The 22,750-nt window shown below is 39.4% G+C and overlaps 1 protein-coding gene across 3 annotated transcripts in view; it reads left to right on the top strand.

Annotated features, from left to right (window-relative positions):
- The window catches only part of SUCLG1 (succinate-CoA ligase GDP/ADP-forming subunit alpha), a 48,684-nt gene that overhangs the window by 10,981 nt on the left and 14,953 nt on the right, over positions 1-22,750 (top strand). For all 3 annotated transcript variants that reach the window (XM_042932841.1, XM_042932839.1, XM_042932840.1), the window contains exons 2-5: positions 6,337-6,440; positions 13,562-13,678; positions 16,731-16,943; positions 17,091-17,148. In XM_042932841.1, coding sequence (XP_042788775.1) covers positions 6,337-6,440; positions 13,562-13,678; positions 16,731-16,943; positions 17,091-17,148 — 492 coding nt within the window. The remainder of the gene's footprint in view (positions 1-6,336; positions 6,441-13,561; positions 13,679-16,730; positions 16,944-17,090; positions 17,149-22,750) is intronic.

Genomic DNA, 22,750 nt, shown 5'->3' with positions numbered 1-22,750 from the left:
ACAGAGTCTCTGATTATTGGTTGGGAGCATGGGAGTGGTCAAAAAGGCTATGGTTTGAGTCCCATCTGGACAGGCACTCTCTGGCCATAGGTTCATCATGCATCCCACAGCCATTTCATAAATGATGTGGTTGCTCTCTTTGGGGAAGAGGACTCAGCATGTGGCTAACTGGATGATACAAATTTATCACCCTTGTTGAAGGCACATCCCTCTCATTACTCAGCCCCTTTCCTCCATAGCCTTTGTTACAGTGCAACTCGTGTAGTTTTGTGTTTTTTTGTTTAATGTTTAGCTGTCTTACAGGGTAGGACTCTTCTTGTGGGTAGGACCTGAGCCCATCTTGTTGGCTTCTGAATCCCTAGTACCTGGCAGATAGCTTGGCACAAAGAACACCTCAGAGCAGTGTGGTCTTCTCATTCTGCATTGATAATCATAATGATATAGATAGTGAAGAGTGAAATAACACTTGCTATACCGTAGGCATCATTCTACGTGCTCTTTATATTATGAACTCATTTAATTCTCATATTGCCTATGAGGCACATAATATTACTATCCCCATTTTTCTCACAGTGAGGCTGCACCTTTAAAAATGTTTCATAGGGTAAAAAGTTACAAGTATATGTGTATATACTACATAATATTTGTAGACATGGATTAGTATATTTACAGATAAACATATAGGATATGCATGAGGACATATATGAAACATTTCTCATTGGACTTATCTTAAAATATGAATTATATGACTTACCTTTGTGTTCATGTAGGATGTTAACCCAGTTTGGGGAGCATACCGGCCACTTTGCTACCCAGTTTACAAGCATCATCTCATAACAACATCACAGAATCCTTGTGGGCAGCTGTTATTCCATTTACAGTTGGGAAGACTGAGGTTAAGGGAGATCAAAAGATCTGTCCCAGGTCGATGGCTGGTGATCAGCAGAGCATGAACTCAAGCCTAGGCCTTTCTGTTTCCTTAGAGCCCTTTTCAGACACTCCTGGGATGCAGTCCCAAGGTTAGGCTGCCCGATTTCTAAGAACCTGGAGAGAAAGCATCACCACCACGTTCCCTGGAGATGGTCCAAGGTGTGGCAGCTGCAGCCTTCACCATTGGGAAATTCTTCCTGGTGGCAAACCTCAGGCCTTCCTGCTGCCCTAATATGTAATTTAAATCACTCATTTTCTTTCTTTCTTTCTTTTCTTTCTTTCTTTCTTTCTTTCTTTCTTTCTTTCTTTCTTTCGGTAATGTTTATTTATTTATTTTGAGAGAGAGAGAGAGAGAGACTGAGAGAGAGACTGTGTGTAGGTGTGCACATGTAAGCATGGGAGGGACAGAGGGAATCCCAAGAAGACTCTGTGGTGTCAGTGCAGAGCCCGGCGTGGGGCTTGATCTCATGAACTGTGAGATCATGACCTGAGCTGAAATCAAGATCCAGACCCTCAACTGACTGAGCAACCCAGGTGCCCCTAAAATGCTCATTTTCTTAACATTAGTTAAGTTAGGTAGCTCATCATCTGTTGATATACCATTTGTCTGTCTTTAGTTGTGTTTCTTGTTCATGGCCATTATCCATTTTTCTGTTAGGCTTTGGTCTCTACCTTGTTGGTGCTTCATGTTGCTGAAGTTAATTCCTTGTCTGTTAATGTGTTATGAAAACACTTCCTGGTCTGTCACTGCCTTATCTCTACTTATGGTATGTTTTGCTTTAAGCTCTTTCTTTTTTCCTGTTGTGAAATAGTCTATTTACATCACATTACTGCATCTGGATTCTATTTGCTTTAATAAAAAAAAAAAGGTTAGTATGGAATTTGTACTAGATTAAGATAAAAGCTTTGAGGACTGCTAGCAGCATTTAGGGCTGGACTTCTGTGCAATATTTAGAAGAATTTTAGGGAAACCTGTGATCTTTGCATGTACAAAAATGGATGTAGGTTTTTCTCCCCTTCTTTCCTGTTAAGTAGGAAAAATGAGATGGAACTTGTGACATTTAGCTTGATAGAGGTGTGTTTTTTATAGACCCTGTCTCTTGTCCTGAAATTCAGTGAACATATGTTGTACCGCGACTCTGTAAGGCACTTTACCATATGGGAGACACTATGGTATACAAGACACGGGCCTTATAGTCATGGCATTTACAGTTAGAAGTTCTAAAGTATTTAGATGGTACTTGAAATAATCTTGAACTAAATTTAACCTTAAATAATTTTTCTGAGAAATAAGGCAGTAAACAAAGTAGCAGATTGTGTGCACCCATCCGTACATAGTGTGTGGCATAAGTATTGTATACCACATGAAAGTATTTGCAGGTTCCATTCTTCTTAATCTCAGATCCCCTAAACACGCCCCATTATATTCACAAGTCATGAATGTCATGTGAAGACTTAAGGATTCCTCACTGTCCAGTGTTTTATTTAAATGTGAACTTACATGAATTAATGCAAGTGAAATTCTCAGGGAGTTGAGTACCATTGACTCTCTTAATTGAAAGGTGAAAGGTATTTGCAAGATGGTGGGACCACTCGTGTATGCCTTGTGTTCTTGATTTAACCTTACGAAATCGCTTTCTCTAGTTATTCGGTAGTTTTATAGAGGTCAGGTTCGCATTTAAAACCAAAATGTGACTGAGCACCTTTTAGTGGTGGACGGACAATTGAAGATCTGTGCTGTAAACCACTTTGCTTTCTTCAGCAGAAGTAGAATAGACTATTTTTCATTACTTTGGGCGTTTGATTGATGGTTTGAGTGGAGAGGTAATCAAGTAGGGAAAGAACATGCATAGAGCTGGTCTGACAGATTTAATGTTTACAGCAGCTAGTCGCTTGCTCTCTGCCAGGCCAAATGAAAGAGATCGGTGGGATTGTGGGAAGGAAGGGAAAGAGGTTCAGGAGTGGGGATGAGGAGAGGCTGCTTTCTTAGGGAGCCTCCAGCCTGCGATTCTGGGCCATGATATTATAAAGTAGGAAAGGATGAGGAAAAGAATGATAGAAGTAAGACTTCGGTGAGTTTTGCTTGGAATATAAGCATATTTGGCATTATTTCCATCCTGAAGCTGTAGAGGAGGCACAGATGAAGGTGAGGAGAACTATGAAGTACAGTCAGCCTCTGTACTTAGGTCCTCCTCACAGCCATGGTATCTGGGAGAATGTGCTTGGTGTAAAAGGCCAGAGATAGGGCAGGCTCCTCTGGGGTGGGGTGAGTTTCTGGGATTAAAAGAGCATTTTTGGTGATTATGGAGTACCACTATCATGGCTTGCTGGGGCGCCTCAGGTTTTCCTTTGAGTTTCAGAGACTGTTTGATTGCTAGCATTTCTCATTCAGTTGACCTACGTGTCCTGGAGCAGTATTTGGGAAAAAGAGGCATATAGTAGTCAGTGGTTCCTTATCTGGGATCTCCTGTGACATGTTGATCTTTACTATGCAGGTGCACGTGTCTGGTTAGATGATCTGAGGCCAAGGGGTTGCATGGGCTAGAATTAGGGCAGATGTGAAGAGAGTTTTTAGTTGTGGAGAGATTACAGCCATTGCCAGGAACCATACAACCCTCTACTTCTTTAGGAGGTTGGAAGTCAATAAAGTAGCAGAGATTTTAGGCGTGAACTGCTGGTAGTCTGGGGCTCATTTTGGAGGTAGCCCCAGTGAGGAATCCATCCCTTAACCCTATCCTCTCTGACCTCCCAGCCCCAAACCCTCCCCTGCCCCCCAATATACACAGACTGAGTTGGGACAGGAGAGTTTATCTACCCCAGATGTCCAAGGCCTGTTCCTACCACAGTACTTTTCAGCTGTACTTCTGGCCCGCTTTATGTCAGTTCAGGTGAATTGTGGGTCTCTTGAGGGCTGAGACTCTTATTCAACACTTTATCCTTGATACTTGGCATTGTGGCTTGGCATAGGTGATCTACAGTGTTGACTGAATAAATGAATGATGACAACTCCAGGAACTAGGGTATGTGCTTGATTATTCTAGCATCCTCATTTCAGTACCGGTGACACCTTGTCTGGCATCATGTAGGTTTCTTGTTAGGGCAAAATATCGGGAATTTCTTGTGTTCAAACATATATTTTAGATTTGGCTCAAAGGTCATGATAGTCTATTATAGCTTAGCTGCAGTTACATCTATATGAGCGTGGGCTCATACAGTAGATGAGAGATCCCATGCACACGTGCACACACATGTCCACACATATGCATGGCAGATCTCCCAAGATCGACTTCACCAGAGGTTTAGAATGTCAAGGTCAACTGCACAGGCTGAGCAATACCAAAGGGCTAGGAAACTGTGTAAGGTCAGCTGCTCTTCATCATACTTTCTGATGCAGTTTTTGTGGGCACCAGAGATCTTGGGTTGTGAAGTCTTAAGCTCCATAGATCTAGGAGGTCTGGAGTAGAAGAAGAAGAAGATAGTGATCTTAGTTGTTCTGCTGTTGAGCCCATGCTTTATGGATGTAGGCAGACCTGTCTTTTCTCGGGGTGATAGGGCCACTCCTGCTCCTGTGGATGGAGAGGTGAACTGTCTGATTTCTCCTTTCTTAAGAGTGAGTATAAGAATTCTTGTGGAGGGCCCAGCTTTACCTTCAAAAAGCAAGTATTGCCTTTTAGCAAGTATGCACTCCAGATACCCTGATCTTATAATTTGATCTTGTAATCGAATCTGTTATCCTGTCTGAAAATTCCTGATGGTGGACCATGTATTGAAGATTCCAGGAATAGAAAGGACTGGTGAAGCAGATTCTGTCAGGAATAGCAGTGGGAATACTTCCACAAGTATAGTGGTTGTGGGTCTCCAGCTGTGAGAATGGAGCCATTGGCAAGAATGGGTCTTAAGTGACAGCATTGGCTAGGGTGAGCCCTGAGGCTGCAAATTCCCTTTGTAGGGTCTGCTGTCCTAGGTTCAGGTGCTTGGCTGTGCCCACTGTGGCAGGACTTGACCCTCAGTGCCCCCTAATGGTCCCTCGTTCAGCATACTCCAGTTCAAAAATGCAGCTCTCTGTTACCCAGCAGATCTGTGTGCACATAGAACACTCCTCTCCCAGTTGAGAAGGGTGAATCTTGGCCTGTCTCTTCCCTAGAGGTACAAGGGATTCCAAAATTCAAAGTTTTTAGAAACTGAGGTATGCACAGGAGTTGAAGACTGCTCAAGAGATACCCAAAGGGCCAGATACAGATCAGTTATGGAACCTAAGGTCTGAGGATTTAGGAGGGCAAGAGGCAGTGATTCAAAACAGAAAGCATGGAGTAGACTCTGGACAAATATGTCATAAGATGTTCTTTTCTAGAGTTAGCTTCTATGGGTTAATTCAATGGTAAGAGGATCGCCTACACTTCAAAAGGGCCAGGGATGGGCCACAGAGACAGCAAGTTGGGGCTATAATGAAGGTTTTAAAGTAGTCAGAGAGTAGCCCACACTTTTATTTCATCAGTGCTTTACTTTCTACTGACTTGTGAAATACGGGAGCTGGTATTAGTAACTAAAGAGATTTATCAGTTTTCATTGAGGTAGTTTGCTGAAAATAACTTAGATATTTTTTACATGTTCTTCTCTCATCTGCTTATTTATTTCATTTTCTCTATTTCTTCTATATGTAAGGTCTGGTGTCTTACATCAGAAGATATCAAATTGAGTAACCTTTGGTTGTGTATTAGACAAGTTTTATCTCTGACTTAAGATTGAATGTTAACATTTAATGTTAATATTTAATGTTATTTTGGGGAATGACTTGCAGAGTAGTTCTTACAAGCTCTCCTAACAAAGTGTGGCTCTTCACTCACCTGTTATTTATAGATGTTGGGCTTTAACAGATTGGGTAAGGAAGGGGCGTCTGCCTGGCTTAGTCGGAAGAGCATGTGACTCTTGATCTCGGGGTTGTGAGTTCGAGCCTCACACTGGGTGTAGAGATTACTAAAAAAATAAGGAAACTTAAGAAAAAAAAAAAGGTTGAGTAAAATGGGCAAAGCATGTGGCTGTTTAGCAAACATTATTAGTACAAATGATACCTGGTCCCTGGATTTAATTTGAGCCATTTGTCTTTGGGGAATGAAAATTCTAAACTTAAGCTTTTCTTTATACATTTAGAAAAGGATACAAGATTGTGGTTCTTGGTAGAGGGGATACTGGAGAAGAGAACAGTGTCCTTTTTTGTTTGTGTCTCTGTTTCTGTTGTCTTTGTGTGTCACTTAAAGTTTCCATGATCACAAGATAGCTCCTGTATTAGAGGGTTTGGGGTGGTTGTGTTTTTTTGTTTGTTTTTTTTTGTGTGTGTGTCACTAAGTTCAATTCATGGTCCAATAGTTTGGAGAAATTATAATGTGTCATATTTTCTTTACTTTTCAGGGCAACAGAATGGAATTCGGCATTGTTCCTATATAGCTTCCCGGAAACATCTCTACGTTGATAAAAATACGAAGGTTATTTGCCAGGGTTTCACTGGTAAGCAGGTACGTGTCAAGATGTTTTATAAAGATGCATACTACATATACAAAAACATTTTAAACTCTCTTCTATGTTTTAATATCACAAAAGTTATAATATATGATTGTTGCAGAAAAGCATACAGTACAGTGATGGAATTATATCTTGGTGTTGGTGGTGGGGGGCGGTGGGGCTGGGTACTATAGTCAGCCTATAAGATGAAAACTCTGTTTAAACTTACCTTGACAGTCCCTCCCCAGGAGCACATGATGTTAGAAACCCGCATACTCTCTTTCAGCCAGTTTAACACCACTGGTTTTCCCCCAGCACTGGAATAGATTACTGTTTCTTTAATTGACTACTAGGTAAAGTAGATGGTGTGTGTTTAGGCCTTTTGCAAAAAACATGCACAGTTAAACACAGATCAGTGTGGGGAAATGCTTATGCCCAGAGAGGCTCCTGGGAACTGAGATACGCGGAAGAATCAGCACACCTACTTTTCTCATTTTGGACTCTCTCTGGGCAAATGGTCTTCAAGGGAGCTAGCAGGCAAAATTGTCTGAAGTGTTTTAATTTATTCTCATTCACTTATTCATTGTCTCTCCCTACCCCTGCTTACATCCTAGAATTTGCAAAAGTTTTAAATATATGTGCAATGTGATTCCACAATAAGATGCAACATAAGAATCTCCTTTCCTGCCTTCCTATCATTCTACGCTGTAATGCATAGTCTACATTTATATGTCTATAAAGTAGATTCATAAAAGAAAAATTGAGTGTTAAGATTCTGTGTATTTAAAATTTTAATAGCTATTGATAAATTACCCTTTAAAACATTTATACAAATTTATAGTTCCATCATAATAGATGCAGATGTTTTTAAAATAAAGGAATACTACCAAATCAATTAGAAGATAGCCATGAGTCTTAACCCATAGTATCCCTTTCATTCTTAAAAGAAGATATGGCAAGATAAAAGCAGTTAATGACTTTTTGTGTGTGATTTAAAAGTTAATGATTTTTCTGTAATTAAAAGAATTGTCATGTCTATTCTGTGGCATTTTGGTAATCTAGGGTAGGAGTTGTCAAGTTTATTCTGGAAAGGACCAGATTATAAACATTAGACTTAGTGGGCCACACAGTCTCTCTCACAACTATTCAATGACATTGTAATAACAGCAAAAGCAGCTATAGATAATATGTCAATGAATGGGCATGGTTGTATACCAGTAAAACAGTTTTAAAACTAGTGGCAGACCATACCTTCAAGCCATAGTGTTCCAACCCTTGATCTATAGGATTATACCTAAATATTCAAATACACACTGAAAACTATAGAAAGCTTATGAAAGAAATTGAAGAAGACACAAAAAAATGGAAAAAGATTCCATGCTCCTGGATAGGAAGAACAAATATTGTTAAAATGTCAACACTATCCAAAGCAATCTACATATTCAATGCAATCCCTAACAAAATAACACCAGCATTCTTCACAGAGCTAGAACAAACAATCCTAAAATTCGCATGGAACCAGAAAAGACCCCAAATAGCCAAAGCAATCATGAAAAAGAAAACCAAAGCAGGAGGCATCACAATCCCAGACTTCAAGCTATACTACAGAGCTGTAATCATCAAGACAGTATGGTATTAGCACAAGAACAGACACTCAGATCAATGGAACAGAATAGAGAACCCAGAAATGGACCCACAAACGTATGGCCAACTAATCTTTGACAAAGCAGGGAAGAATATCCAGCAGAATAAAGACAGTCTCTTCAGTAAAAGGTGCTGGGACAACTGGACAGCGACATGCGGAAAAATGAACCTGGACCACTTTCTTACACCGTACACAAAAATACTCAAAAAGAGTGAAAGACCTAAACGTAAGACAGGAAGCCATCAAAATCTTCAAGGAGAAAACAGGTAAAAACCTCTTTGACCTCAGCTGTAGCAACTTATTACTCAACACAGTTCTGGAGGCAAGGGAAACAAAAGCAAAAATGAACTATTGGGACCTCATCAAAATAAAAAGCTTCTGCACAGCGAAGGAAACAATTAGCAAAACTAAAAGGAATGGGAAAAGATATTGGCAAATGACATATCAGATAAAGGGTTAGTATCAAAAATCTATAAAGAATTTACCAAACTCAACACCCAAAAAACAAATAATCCAGTGAAGAAATGGGCAAAAGACTTGAATAGACACTTCTCCAAAGAAGACATCCAAATGGCCAACCAACACATGAAAAAATGCTCATCATCAGGGAAAGACAAATCAAAACCACAATGAGATACCACCTCACACCTGTCAGAATGGCTAACATAACAACTCAGGCAACAACAAATGTTGGCAAGGATGTGGAGAAAGAGGATCTCTTTTGCACTGGTGGTGGGGATGCAAACTGGTGCAGCCACTCTGGAAAACAGTATGGAGGTTCCTCAAAAAATTAAAAATAGAACTACCCTATGACCCAGCAATTGCACTAGTAGGTATTTACCCAAGGGATACAGGTGTGCTGTTTCAGAAGGGCACGTGCACCCCAAAGTTTATAGGTATTGACAATAGCCAAAGTATGGAAAGAGCCCAAATGTCCATCGATGGATGAATGGATAAAGAAGATGTGGTATATATATACAATGGAATATTACTTGGCATCAAGAAGAATGAAATCTTGCCATTTGCAACTACGTGGATGGAACTAGAGGGTATCATGCTAAGTGAAATTAGTCAGTCAGAGAAAGACAAATATATGACTTCACCCATTTAAAGAATTAAGGATACAAAACAGATAGGGAACATAAGGGAAGGGAAGCAAAAATAATACAAAAACAGGGAGGGGGACAAAATATAAGAGACCCTTAAATATAGAGAACAAACAGAAGGTTGTTGGAGGGATTGTGGGAGGGGGGATGGGCTAAATGGGTAAGGGGTATTAAGGAATCTACTCCTGAAATCGTTGTACTGTATGCTAACAAACTTGGATGTAAATTTAAAAAATAAACAAATTGTAAAAAAAATAAAAGTAAATAAAGTACTTACAAATTGCTTTAAAATTCCATAGGTTTGGGTTTTTTAAAAAAATAAACTTGGTTAGAAGGTTTTTGATACAAAATGTCATTTTGCTTTTTTACTTTTTTTCTGAAATTATTGGCACAAAAATGAGTTATTTTCTTGAAATAACTGGACCTTTCTTCTATTCCTCTACTATCTTAAAAAAAAAAAAATCCACATCAAAAAAAAAAAAAAAAAAAAAAGGAACACCCGAAACCTTTAAATTTTGTTCCTAGGTAAAATTGGTTTATTTATTCTGATAACCATAAATTTTATGAGTATTAACTTCCATGTATATGTATTCTAAAGAAAACTCATGCTCGGGGCGCCTGGGTGGCTCAGTTGGTTAAGCGTCCAGCTTCGGATCAGGTCATGATCTCGCGGTTCGTGAGTTTGAGCCCCGCGTTGGGCTCTGTGCTGGCAGCTCAGAGCCTGGAGCCTGCATCAGCTTCTGTGTCTCCCCTTCTCTCTGCCCCTCCCCTCCTCATGCTCTGTCTCTCTGTCTAAAAAATAAATAAAAACATTAAAAAAAAAGAAAGCTGATGCTCACCTAAGATTTGAAGTACACTTTATCACTCCTCAGCCAATTAAAATCATTTTCAGTCCTCTTTTGGTTATATATTAATTGTGTTAGCATATAATCAAATGTTTGATTAATCCAAATTCTCTGCATTAGTTTATTATATATGATGTTTTTGTTTACTAAACTCTTTATGATCCTATGACATCTTATCCTATGACCTTTTTTTAAAAGAACAGTTGTCCATGGTATAAGCAATATTTGAAACTATCTGTGCTTCCTGAATTAAGTGATGGTTTGCCTAAATATTGAAAGCCAAGGTGGTTTCAGTGTCTTTCAGTTACTTGCAATTGCGTTGTTTCTCATTTACTTTTTTTTTTTTTTTTTTTTTTAAGTAATTGGGAACCTTACTTGTCTCATATTAGTTAAGATTCTGTTATTATACAGATAACAATGAAGTCTGAAATTTTGAGTTTATCTTCATAGGAAATCTATGTTTTGTCTCGTTAGTTCTTTTTTTGGCGTATACATTGTTCCACATATGAATGAGGAATATTTGTATTTCAGAGTGGATTGCAACAATGCACATTTCCAGTAGGTGGAATTTCTGGTACTGGATTTGAACTCCTAAAACTATTTCTATTCTTACGTGGATGGTGATAATGGGGAAACTAAGGAAAATAAGCTTATTAACAGCTTTTAGCCCTACTTAGGTCTAAAAATAAGTCCATTTGAATTTGTTTAACAGAGTAGTAATCTAGGGCAGTGCTTCTTAAGCTGTCTAGAGTGAAAGACCAATTTGGGTGTTTGTTTGCTTTTAGTTTTCAATCTAATGCAGACCAATATTTTTAGCAAAAGAAAAGTTGCAACAGTATCATATTGCTATAAAAGTTGGCAAACACTGTCATTTTTATTTTTGTTTTTTAACTTATTTTTTTCTTCTTGTTTTTTCATTTTTCTTTGTTTCCAGTTTCCTTTGTTTTTTGTAAATTTTTTTTTTGTAATTTCCTTTGTTTCAGTTTCCTTTGTTTTTTGTAATTTTTTTATTCTTTTTCTTTTTGTGTTTATCTCACTGAAGACCAGCTAGAGTCTACAAACTACACTTTGAATAGCACTGCTTAAAGAGAGAGCATTGGCTTGTGGTTCTTTTCAAAACTCCATCATTTACTTTAGACAAGTTAGTTAACATGCTTGGGTCTAAGTTATCTATTTTGAAAAGTGAAGAAGTTGAATCAGGAAATTTCTGAAGTCCCTTGTGAAGTCCCAATTATTATGCCTGTAATAGAATTTGAGTAGTTGGGTCAGCATTTTTAGGTCTCTATGGAATGACCATATAGATCCATTCAATTTCAGCAATTGCTTATTGAGTGCTTACTGTATGTCTTGTGTTGGTTTAGGTGCCATTTCTCAGTGAACAAAGTAGTAAGAAATCACTGCCTTCTTAGAATTTATATTTAGTGGTGGGAGGGAGAAAAACATGGCAACAAAACCAATGAGTAAATTATGTGGTTCGTTAGAGAGTATAAATGCTTTCTGGAAAAAATAAGCCAGAGGTAGAAGTGTGTGTATGTGTGTGGGGTTGTGGTGGTGGGGAAGGGGGGATTTTACGTCAGGTGGTCAGGGGAAGCCTGACCTGAGTCAAGATCTAAGGGAGATGTGAGAGCAAAGCAAGTGGATGGGGATCAAGGGAAGTGCATTCAAGGCAAAGGGGACAGCAAGGCCGTGAGGCAGGAGTGTGCCTGTTGTGTGTGGTAGCCACAAGGCCAACGTGACTGGAGTGAAATGAGCAGTGGGAGAATAGTAAATGAGGCCAGGCAGTGAAGGAGTTCCGATGTGAGGATGCAGGTCGAGTATTGACTTACGGGCCCGTATAAGGAGTTTGGTTTTGACTGTGAATGAAGTGGAAAACCACCGGAGAGTTTTGATCAGAGGAGTGTTAGGATCTTGCTTATGTTTTAACAGGATTATTCTGGCTGCCGTGTTGACCACAGATGAAAGGGAGCCAAGAGCAATATTCTTTCAAGAGTTGATGGTGACTTAGACCATGGTGGTAGCAGTAGAAGGGATGAGACACTGTCAGGTATATTTTGAAGTTAGGGCAATAATGTGTCTGATGTGAGATAGAAGAAAAAGAGAATCAAGGATGACTTCAGTACTTTTGATCTGGCATCTGTTAGGAGTGGAATTGTCATTCACCCAGATGGGGGGGAGTGGGAGGGGAGTGTGGGGGGTGGGCAGGAATTTGGTTTTGAGCACATTCAGATGCCTGCCAGTTAGTTCTCCAAGTGGAAATGTCAGGTGGGCAGTTGACAGTGTGAGTTTGGAGCTCAAAGAAAAGGTTTGGGTTGGGTATGGAGGTGTGTGTGTGTTGTGTGTGTGTGTGTGTGTGTGTGTGTGTGTGTGTGTGTGTGTGTGTATGGGAGGAGTCGCCAAATGGATTATTGCCATTATAAGGGATGAGATCCTCAGGGGCCAAATTTAGATGCAAAAGAGAGGTCTAAGGAGAGAGAGAAAGAAGAGGACAACCAGGGGAGGTAGAGCCCTAGAAGCCTCGTGAAAAATAGTCTTTCAATTTATGGAGACATTTTTGGTTGTCACAACAGCAGAGTGGGGTGGAGAGGAGGGTGTGGTACTGGAATCTACTGAGTAGAGGCCAGGGATGCTGCCAAACATTGTGCAAAGCACAGAGCAACTTTCCATAACAACGAATCCACGGGACCCAAATGTCTGTAGTGCTGAGGTTGAAGAGGGAGAGTGAATGGATAGGGAACTACGGGATGTTGGCTGGGCAGCATTAAAAGCTTGCCTTAAGGTTAGTGATCAGAATTTTGAAGTGAGATCAGTTAGCATGGTTCTGTTTTTTTTCTCCAGCTACTGGTTGACTGCACATGTATGATTTTAGAGTAGGTAGGAAACTGGATTTTACCAAGATTGTGATTTTGTTAGATGTGTAAGTTGAAGTGAGAGAGAGCCAAGGTTGTTGTGTGTTTATAATGATTGACTATGGATTTTAAACTGCATAAATGAGGGATCTGAGGACGTCAGGAGCTGGGGAACAGTGAAAAAGAGGTGTTAGTTTAAGTAAACACACAGGTGTTTCTGACCATCAGCCGAATTTGAAAATTGAATAAAGGGAGATCCCCTTTAAAAAAAAACAACGGGCACCTGGGTGGCTCAATCAGTTAAGCTCACGTTATGATCTCACAGTTTGTGAGTTCGAGCCCCACATCGGGCTCTGTGCTGACAGGTCAGAGCCTGGAGCCTGCTTCAGATTCTGTGTCTCCCTCTTTCTGCTCCACCCCCACTTGCGCTCTGTCTCTCAAAAATGCATAAGCATTAAAAAAAATTTTTTTTAAAGACTCCAAACAACACCTATTTTAGGCTTTGCAGAGGCCTGGATTGTTTCAGGGTTCAGAGCTGGGTTTAGCAAGTTGTTGAGACTGCTGGATATATGTTACTATCACATTCTGGGAAATAGTTAACCTATTTGTTTTTCTTTTCCAAGTTGCTGAAGATTGCCTTTAGGCTTCCCAGCCTGTCTTTTCTCATGAGTCTTGTGCTTTTTTTCCCCTCAGGGCACCTTTCATAGCCAGCAGGCACTGGAATATGGCACCCAACTAGTTGGAGGAACCACGCCAGGGAAAGGAGGCAAGACACATCTGGGCTTACCAGTCTTTAATACTGTGAAGGAGGTAATTAATGGTACTGAGTTTGCTAATAAAGAAAAGCAGGAGAAGAGCAAGCACACTTTGGATAGAGATCTTAATTGTGTCCCTTTCAGGAGAGTCACTTGCTATTTTAAAATCCAGTAACGTAGAAACCAGTAGGTTCGATTTAGTCACCCAGACTCAGGATGTCTTCCCCACAGCCAGTGTCATTTTCTTTATAGGCATTCATATGAGCTGGTAAGGGGAGGAGTGCTGAGGTTGGCTTCTGTTTGGCTTATAATCCTTTCCTTACTCTTCCTCCAGGATGTCAGCTTCCACCCCCTAACACTTACCGAGAAAGGGCTCTTTGCCAGGCACCGTGCTACGTGCTTTATATACATTGCTTCATTCAGGCCTCGCCACCACTGGTGAGGTGCAGGTGCTGTCACCATCCCCATTCTGAAGACAAGGATACATGCAGAGAGGTTAAGGGTCCTGCCCATAGTTCGTGGCTGAGAAGTGGTAGACTTAGCATGGCTCAGGGTAAGCAGTTTGCTGTGCCTGTGAACAAACTGAGCTTTAAAGTCAGACTGACAAATCACAGAGCCCTAGTCTCTTCCCCAAATTGCTGCTTTCTTAGTCATTTTTAAAGTATGTTGAACTAAACTTTAATTCCGTGTTACAAAATTAATATTTGTTTATTGTAAAACTTCAGATGATATAAAAGCATGTAAAGTTAAATTTTATAGTGTTTTCCACATCCCAGATTTTACCTTTTTCGAGAGCTCATTTCAGGTCAGTGTGTATTCTTTCATTTTCTTTCTGCACTTGCATGAATATATAGGAAAGTAATAGCATTATAAAAGAAACGATGGTATAAATTCTCACCTATTTAATAAAAAAATCTAGGAAATAAACTTAGTACTTGGGACCGATGTACTGGTGATAAAAGATGCATCCCTCCCCATATTCTTAAAAGAGTTTTAAGACATGTTTTCAAGTATCACATTTTTTCAAAGTACAGATTTATACTTAATCTCTTTTTAGAATACCAACTTCGAATTGAAGTGAATTTATATTCTTAATCCTAAAATGTAGGAAAAAAACATAATTCAAATTCAGAATTTTCATTTTACTTTAAACTTGAAAATAGGTTGTACTATATGTGTATATGTATGTTTTAAGTGTGTTGTACTTTAAAGAGTAAAAAAAAAATAGTTAAAATCGTATGTTCTATAGAAGAATTTTAAAGTCTTTTTGCTTTAAATTCTCTTATGGCTGACTTCACGACCTCAAAATAGAGAGAAGAGCTGTTTTCATAATTCCTGTAGGTAGATTTGACTTTTTCATGGGCCTTTTTTTGCTTTCTTTTAAAGGAAGTTTTTGTTGCTAAGCAACCCATTTATTATTCATTGTGATACAAATAGATATGACATTTGTAACATTTTGTAAGTTCTTTGACAGATACTGTATTTCTTACCTGTTTGGCACTGAGAAAAAGCTTTCTGAATGAACAGGATGGATACCTTTCATCCAGTATCGCTTGTTAGCACAGACCCTGTTGTCACAGTCCAGCTTCTGATGGTATTTGTGGCCTTTAAGAGGTAGAAAACTGCAGGGTATATTTTCCAAAAAATACGTACATCCCTATGATCTGACTTCCTTTTGTTCCAACCTAGTTTTTTGTTTTGTTTTGTTTTGTTTTTTGTACCCCCTTCTCTGATCACCTTGAACCGAGTTTTTTTAAAAAAAAAAAATTATTTTTAACCCCTGGCATCATTTGTTGATCATCTGTCAGCATCCTTTGACTTTGTTCTTCTGTCATTGTCAAGATACTTTTTATTAGGGATGCCATAGAGAAAGCTCCTCAGTGTCTGGGGATATAGGGAATCCTTCAGGGATGATTCTGAAAGATACTGTCTTTTACTTCTGCCCCTTCTAAGAGCTATACCTGTGTGTTCTATAGCCTAGTATTCTTCTCCATTTGTAAAATCCCATGACACAGGCTTCCCAAAGGTTTTGCTTTATATCTTGATTAAGTTATATTTTAACATTTCTAGGAAGGCAGCCTGCTATAACTGAAAAGAACAGACACTTTGGAATCAGAGATACTTAGATCTGAATCTTGGCTCTGCCACTCACTTCCTAGTTATGCCACCTTGTTGTGTAAGTTATTTACTGTCTCTTTGCCACAACATCTTAATTTGTAGATGGAAATACTAAGCATACAGGCTTGTGGTGAGGCCTTAACAAGACCTGTCTTGAGCCCTCTTGCAGGGCTTCTCACAGAACAGGTTCTCTTGGAGAATCAGAGATCACCAACAATCTCTGTCTTCAAGGAGCTTCCATTACAGTGGAAGAGATGTGGCCACACCTAGAGTTGGGTAGAAGGAGACATCTGTATTCGTATATGTGAAGACTACAGAGAGAACCATGGTCAAACTGATGGTCTTTAAGTGCTCTGCATTGTGAGGGGTGATGTAGAATAGACCCTAATGCTTATTTGACCCACATTCTCATTCTATGGCCATTTATGCATTTGTATTTTAGTTTATTTTAATTAATGTGCATTTAAAGTAAAAATTGTGAGTGTAGAAAAACACATCATTTTCAACGTCTTTTGATAACATTTATCAAGTATGATATGTTTTGAACAGGCATTTGAGATGTGAGTTCTGAGTCTCAGCGGCTTACTAGTTCTTTTGCTCCTGGGGAGGTATAGGGTGTTTGGTACTGAGTAGGTGATACGGTGTCTTGTAGAGCAACAAAAGTAAACATGGCCACAGGAATGAGGGTACACAAACGCAAGTCAGGCATACCTTCCAGTTTACTGACATGCCGTCACCTGAGAGAATGGGTCATCCCAGAACCTTCCAATTCAGAGCAGCATTCTAATGGGGCAGAGGGGAGGCCCTGCTTGGTTCTGCTCTTTTCTGACAGCATAGTGATCTTGTTAGTGGGAAGAATGAAGACATCCAGTGTCGCCTGGTGGTGTCTTTTCCTGATCCCAAGACATTATTAAAATCATGGTATTGAATTCATTTTACAGTGTTTACAATTTTCCCCATAATAAAGTGCTTCGTGGTTAATGTTTCAGGCCAAAGAAGAGACAGGAGCGACAGCTTCTGTCATTTATGTTCCTCCTCCTTTTGCTGCTGCTGCCATCAATGAAGCTGTTGAGGCGGAAATGCCCTTGGTTGTGTGCATTACTGAAGGTATCCCACAGCAGGACATGGTGCGGGTCAAGCACAAACTGCTGCGTCAGGGAAAGACCAGGCTGATCGGGCCTAACTGCCCTGGAGTCATCAATGTAAGTGTAAAAACAAAAATAAGCCTGGATTTAGGCTTTCACAAGGCTAACTAGCTTTGAGTCAGTCCAAGTGTGTTTGTGTGTATGACTTATTAGTTACAGGTTGTTGTTTTCACTTTTCTGAAACTGTGATTTCCTTTCCTTCAGCCTGGAGAATGCAAAATTGGCATCATGCCTGGCCATATTCACAAGAAAGGAAGAGTTGGTGAGTAGGTTTCTTACAGATTAAAGAAAAAAAAGTTCTTTGCGCTAAGCTCAGAATTCACAAAGAGAATTTGTGCCTGGGCAAATCAAATTAATTTTAATTAATTTAACTGTCGTGGAATTTACCAGGGATTTTGTAGTGAATCAGTTCTCTCTCCTGAGTTGAATGAGTTTAAGAGTCAATAATAATTCTGCAGAATCAGTGAAGATATTTTTTGGAGTTTTTAGAGATTCTTTTCTTGGGCAGCATGCTATGGATTCTTTCATGTGCTTGTATGTATCACGACTTCATTTCATTTTACTACTAAGTGGTAGTCTATTGTGTGATTACACTACAGTTTGTAAATTGTCCTGTTGGTGCACATTTGGGCTGTTTCTAGGTCGAATCATGATGACTAAGGATAAAGTGATATTTGTGTGAATGTCAGTGAAGTAGTTTATAGGACTGGGTTAAAGGTCATGATTTTTCTTTGTTACTAAAATCCCTTAGACCTATCAGCCCTTCTGCCAGTAGGGTACTTAACCAAATGCTTGTATTAAGGAGGTTCTAGGGAGTTCCATAGTCTATCTGAGGTTTAGTGGGGACCTGATTCATGTCATCACTGGTGCTCTTGTAAATAGGTGAGCACTCTGTATACTCTTAAAGCTACTGCTAGAGACTGAAGTGAGCACGTAAGGAGTGTCCTGTGCCAAATTGCCTTTTTCATCACTATCCTGCTTTCTAAGGTGCCTGCCTGTAAACCTAAAAACAGCCGCATGTGACATACTTTACCCCTCCATCCTTTAAAAATTTTTATTTTATTTTATTATTTCTTTTAATGTTTATGTATTTTTGAGACAGAAAGAGAGCACAAGTGGGGCAGGGGCAGAGAAAGAGGGACACACAGAATCTGAAGCAGGCTCCAGGCTCTGAGCTGTCAGCACAGAGCCCAACGTGGGCTCAAACTCTAAAACCATGAGATCACAACCCAAGCTGAAGTTAGATGCCCAACTGACTGAGCCATCCTGGTGCCCCCTAAAATTTTTATTTTAATTAAACTTTATATACTTATGTAATTGTAGATTCATTTTTTGGCCTTATTTTTAATTATTTGTTATTTTTAAAAATAAAATTTACTGTCAAATTGGCTAACATACAGTGTGTAAAGTGTGCTTTTGGTTTTTGGGGTAGATTCCCGTGGTTCATCGCTAACATACAACACCCAGTACTCATCCCAACAAGTGCCTTCCTCAGTGCCCATCATCCATTTTCCCTTCTCCCCCACTCCCCCATTAACCCTCAGTTTGTTCTCTGTATTTAAGAGTCTCTTATGGTCTGCCTCCCTCCCTCTCTGTTTGTAACTTTTTTTCCCCCTTTCCTTCCCCCATGGTCTTCTGTTAAGTTTCTCAAGATCCACTTATGAGTAAAACATATGATATCTGTCTTTCTCTGACTGACTTATTTCACTCACCATAAAACCTTCCAGTTCCATCCATGTTGCTGCAAATGGCATGATTTCATTCTTTCTCATTGCCAAGTAGTATTCCATTTTATATATAAACTACATCTTCTTTATCCATTCATCAATTGATGGACATTTAGGCTCTTTCCATAATTTGACTATTGTTGAAAGTGCTGCTATAAACATTGGGGTACATGTGCCCCTGTGATTCAGCGCTCCTGTATCTTTTGGATAAATTCTGATATGTCACTTGGAAATATCTTTTCCCATTACATCAGTTGCCTTTTAGTTTTGTGGATTGTTTCCTTTGCAGTGCAGAAGCTTTTTATCTTGATGAGGTCCCAGTAGTTCATTTTTGCTTTTAATTCCCTTGCCTTTGGAGACGTGTTGAGCAAGAAATTGCTGCGGCTGAGGTCAAACAGGTTGTTGCCTGCTTTCTCCTCTAGAGTTTTGATGGTTTCCTGACTCACATTTAGGTCTTTCATCCATTTTGAGTTTATTTTTGTGTATGGTGTAAGAAAGTGGTCTAGTTTCATTCTTCTGCATATTGCTGTCCAGTTCTCCCAGCACCATTTGCTAACGAGACTCTCTTTTTTCCATTGGATACTTTTCCCTGCTTTGTGAAAGATTAGTTGGCCATACATTTGTGGATCCAATTCTGGGTTTTCTATTCTATCCCATTGGTCTATGTGTCTGTTTTTGTGCCAGTACCATACTGTCTTGATGATTACAGCTTTGTAGTAGAGGCTAAAATCTGGGATTGTGATGCCTCCTGCTTTGGTTTTCTTTTTCAAGATTTCTTTGGCTGTTTGGGGTCTTTTGTAGTTCCATACAAATTTTAGGATTGTTTGTTCTAGCTTTGAGGAGAATGCCAGTGCAATTTTGATTGGGATTGCACTGAATGTGTAGATTGCTTTGGGTAGTATTGACATTTTAACAGCATTTATTCTTCCAATCCATGAGCACGGAATGTTTTTCTATTTCTTTATATCTTCTTCAGTTTCCTTCCTAAGCTGTCTATAGTTTTCAGCATACAGATCTTTTACATCTTTGGTTAGGTTTATTCTTAGGTATTTTATGGTTCTTGGTGCAATTGTAAATGGGATCCATTTCTTGATTTCTCTTTCTGTTGCTTCATTATTGGTGTATAGAAATGCAACCGATTTCTGTACATTGATTTTGTACCCTGCGACTTTGCTGAATTCATGTATCAGTTCTAGCTGCCTTTTGGTGGAGTCTTTTGGGTTTTCCATGTAGAGTATCATGTCGTCTGCAAAAAGTGAAAGTTTGACTTCTTCTTTGCCAATTTTGATGCCTTTTATTTATCATTTTGTTGTCTGATTGCTGATGCTAGAACTTCCAACACTATGTTAAAACAACAGTTGTGAGAGTGGACATCCCTGTTGTGTTCCTGATCTCAGCGGGAAAGCTCTCAGTTTTTCCCCATTGAGGATGATATTAGCTGTGGGCTTTTCATATATGGCTTTTATGATGTTTAGGTATGTTCCTTCTATCCTGACTTTCTTGAGGGTTTTTATTAAGAAAGGATGCTATATTTTGTCAAATGCTTTTCTGCATCTATTGACAAGATCATATGGTTCTTATCCCTTCTTTTACTAATGTGATGTATCACATTGATTGATTTGCAAATATTGAACCAGCCCTGCAACCCAGGAATGAATCCCACTTGATCATGGTGAATAATTCTTTTTATATGCTGTTGAATTTGATTTGCTGGTACCTTGTTGAGAATTTTTGCATCCATGTTCATCAGGGATATTGGTCTGTAATTTTCCTTTTTTTGTGGGGTCTCTGGTTTGGGAATCAAGGTAATAATGCTGGCTTCATAGAATGAGTCCAGAAGTTTTCCTTTCATTTCTATTTTTTGGAACAGCTTGAGAAGCATAGGTATTAACTCTGCTTTAAATGTCTGGTAGAATTGGGGTGCCTGGGTGGCTCAGTCAGTTGAGCATCCAACTTCGGCTTGGGTCATGATCTCACGGTTTGTGGTTCGAGCCCCATGGTTTGTGGTTCGAGCCCCACAGCTCAGAGCCTGGAGCCTGCTTTAGATTCTGTGTCTTCCTCTCTCTCTCTCTTTCGCTCTCTGCCCCACCCTTGCTTATGCTCTGCCCCTCAAGAATGAATAAATGTTAAAAAAAAAAAAAAATTTAAATGTCTGGTGGAATTCCCCTGGGAAGCCATCTGGCCCAGGACTCTTATTTGTTGGGAGATTTTTGATAACTGATTCAATTTCTTCACTAGTTATGGGTCTGTTCAAATTTTCTATTTCTTCCCCTTTGAGTTTTGGTAGTGTGTGGGTGTCCAGGAATTTGTCCATTTCTTCCAGGTTGTCCAGTTTGTTGGCATATAATTTTTCATAGTATTCTCTGATAATTGCTTGAATTATTTTTATTTTTATTTTTTTAATTTTTTTTTTTTTCAACGTTTTTTATTTATTTTTGGGACAGAGAGAGACAGAGCATGAACGGGGGAGGGGCAGAGAGAGAGGGAGACACAGAACCGGAAACAGGCTCCAGGCTCCGAGCCATCAGCCCAGAGCCCGACGCGGGGCTCGAACTCACAGACCGCGAGATCGTGACCTGGCTGAAGTCGGACGCTTAACCGACTGCGCCACCCAGGCGCCCCTATTTTTATTTTTTTAATGTTTATTTTTGAGAGAGAGAGAGAGAGAGAGAGAGAGATAGAGCATGAGCAGGGGAGGGGCAGAGAGAGAGGAAGACACAAACTCTGAAGTAGGCTCCAGGCTCTGGACTGTCAGCACAGAGCTCGATGCATGGCTTGAACTCACAAACTGCAAGATCATGACCTGAGCTGAAGTCAGACACTTAACCAACTGTACCATCCAGGGGCCCCTGATAATTGCTTGTATTTCTGAGGGATTGTTTGTGATAAATCCATTTTCATTGGTGATTTTATCATTTGGGTCCTCTCTCTTTTCAAGAAGTCTGGCTAGGGGTTTATCAATTTTATTTTTTCAGAAAATCAGTTCTTAGTTTCATTGGTCTGTTCTACTGAGTTTTTTTGTATTCTAATTGTTTATTTCTGCTCTAATCTTTGTTATTTCTCTTCTTCTGCTGGCCTTGGGGTTTCTTTGTTGTTCTGCTTCTAGTTCCTTTAGGTGTACTGTTAGATTTTATATTTGGGTTTTTTCTTGTTTCTTGAGATAGGCCTGGATTGCAATGTATTTTCCTTAGGACTGTCTTTGCTGCATCCCAAAGGGTTTGAACTTTTGTGTTTTCATTTTCATTTGTTTCCATGTATTTTTTAATTTATTGTTTAATTGCCTGGTTGACCCATTTATTCTTTAGTAGGATGTTCTTTAACCTGCATGCATTTGGAGGTTTTCCAAACTTTTTCCTGTGGTTGATTTCAAGTTTCATAGCATTGTGATCTGAAAATGTACATGGTATGATCTCAATTCTTTTATATTTATCGAGGGCTGTTTTGTAACCCAGTATGTGATCTATCTTGGAGAATGTTCCATGTGCACTCGAGAAGAATGCGTATTCTACTGCTTTAGGATGAAAAGTTCTGAATATATCTGTCAAGTCCATCTGGTCCAGTGTATCATTCAGGGCCATTGTTTCTTTATTGACCCTCTGTCTAGATGATCTGTTCATTGTTGTAAGTGGAATATTAAAGTGCCCTGCATTTACCACATTCTTACCAATAAGATTGGTTACGTTTGTGATTGTTTTATATGTTTGGGTGCTGTCAAACTGGGGGCATAAACATTTATAATTGTTAGCTCTTCTTGATGTTTAGACCCTGCAATTATGATATAATGGCCTTCTTCATCTCTTGTTACAGTCTTTCATTTAAAATCTAGTTTGTCTGATATAAGTATAGCTACTCCAGCTTTCTTTTGACTTCCAGTAGCATGATAGATGGTTCTCTATCCCCTCACTTTCAATCTGAAGGTGTCCTCAGGTCTAAAATGGGTCTTTTGTAGACAGCAAGTAGGTGAGTCTTGTTTTTTTATCCATTCTGGTACCCCATGGCTTTTGATTCGAGCATTTAGTCCGTTTACATTCAGTGTTATTATTGAAAGATACGGGTTTTGAGTCATTGTGTTATCTGTAGGTCTCATGCTTGTAGAGATATCTCTGGTCCTTTGTAGACTTTGCAACATTCCACTCA

This window comes from Panthera leo, chromosome A3 (genome assembly GCF_018350215.1).
Source record: "Panthera leo isolate Ple1 chromosome A3, P.leo_Ple1_pat1.1, whole genome shotgun sequence".
Classification (NCBI taxonomy): Eukaryota; Metazoa; Chordata; class Mammalia; order Carnivora; family Felidae; genus Panthera; species Panthera leo.
This window is presented reverse-complemented; position numbering and strand designations above follow the sequence as displayed.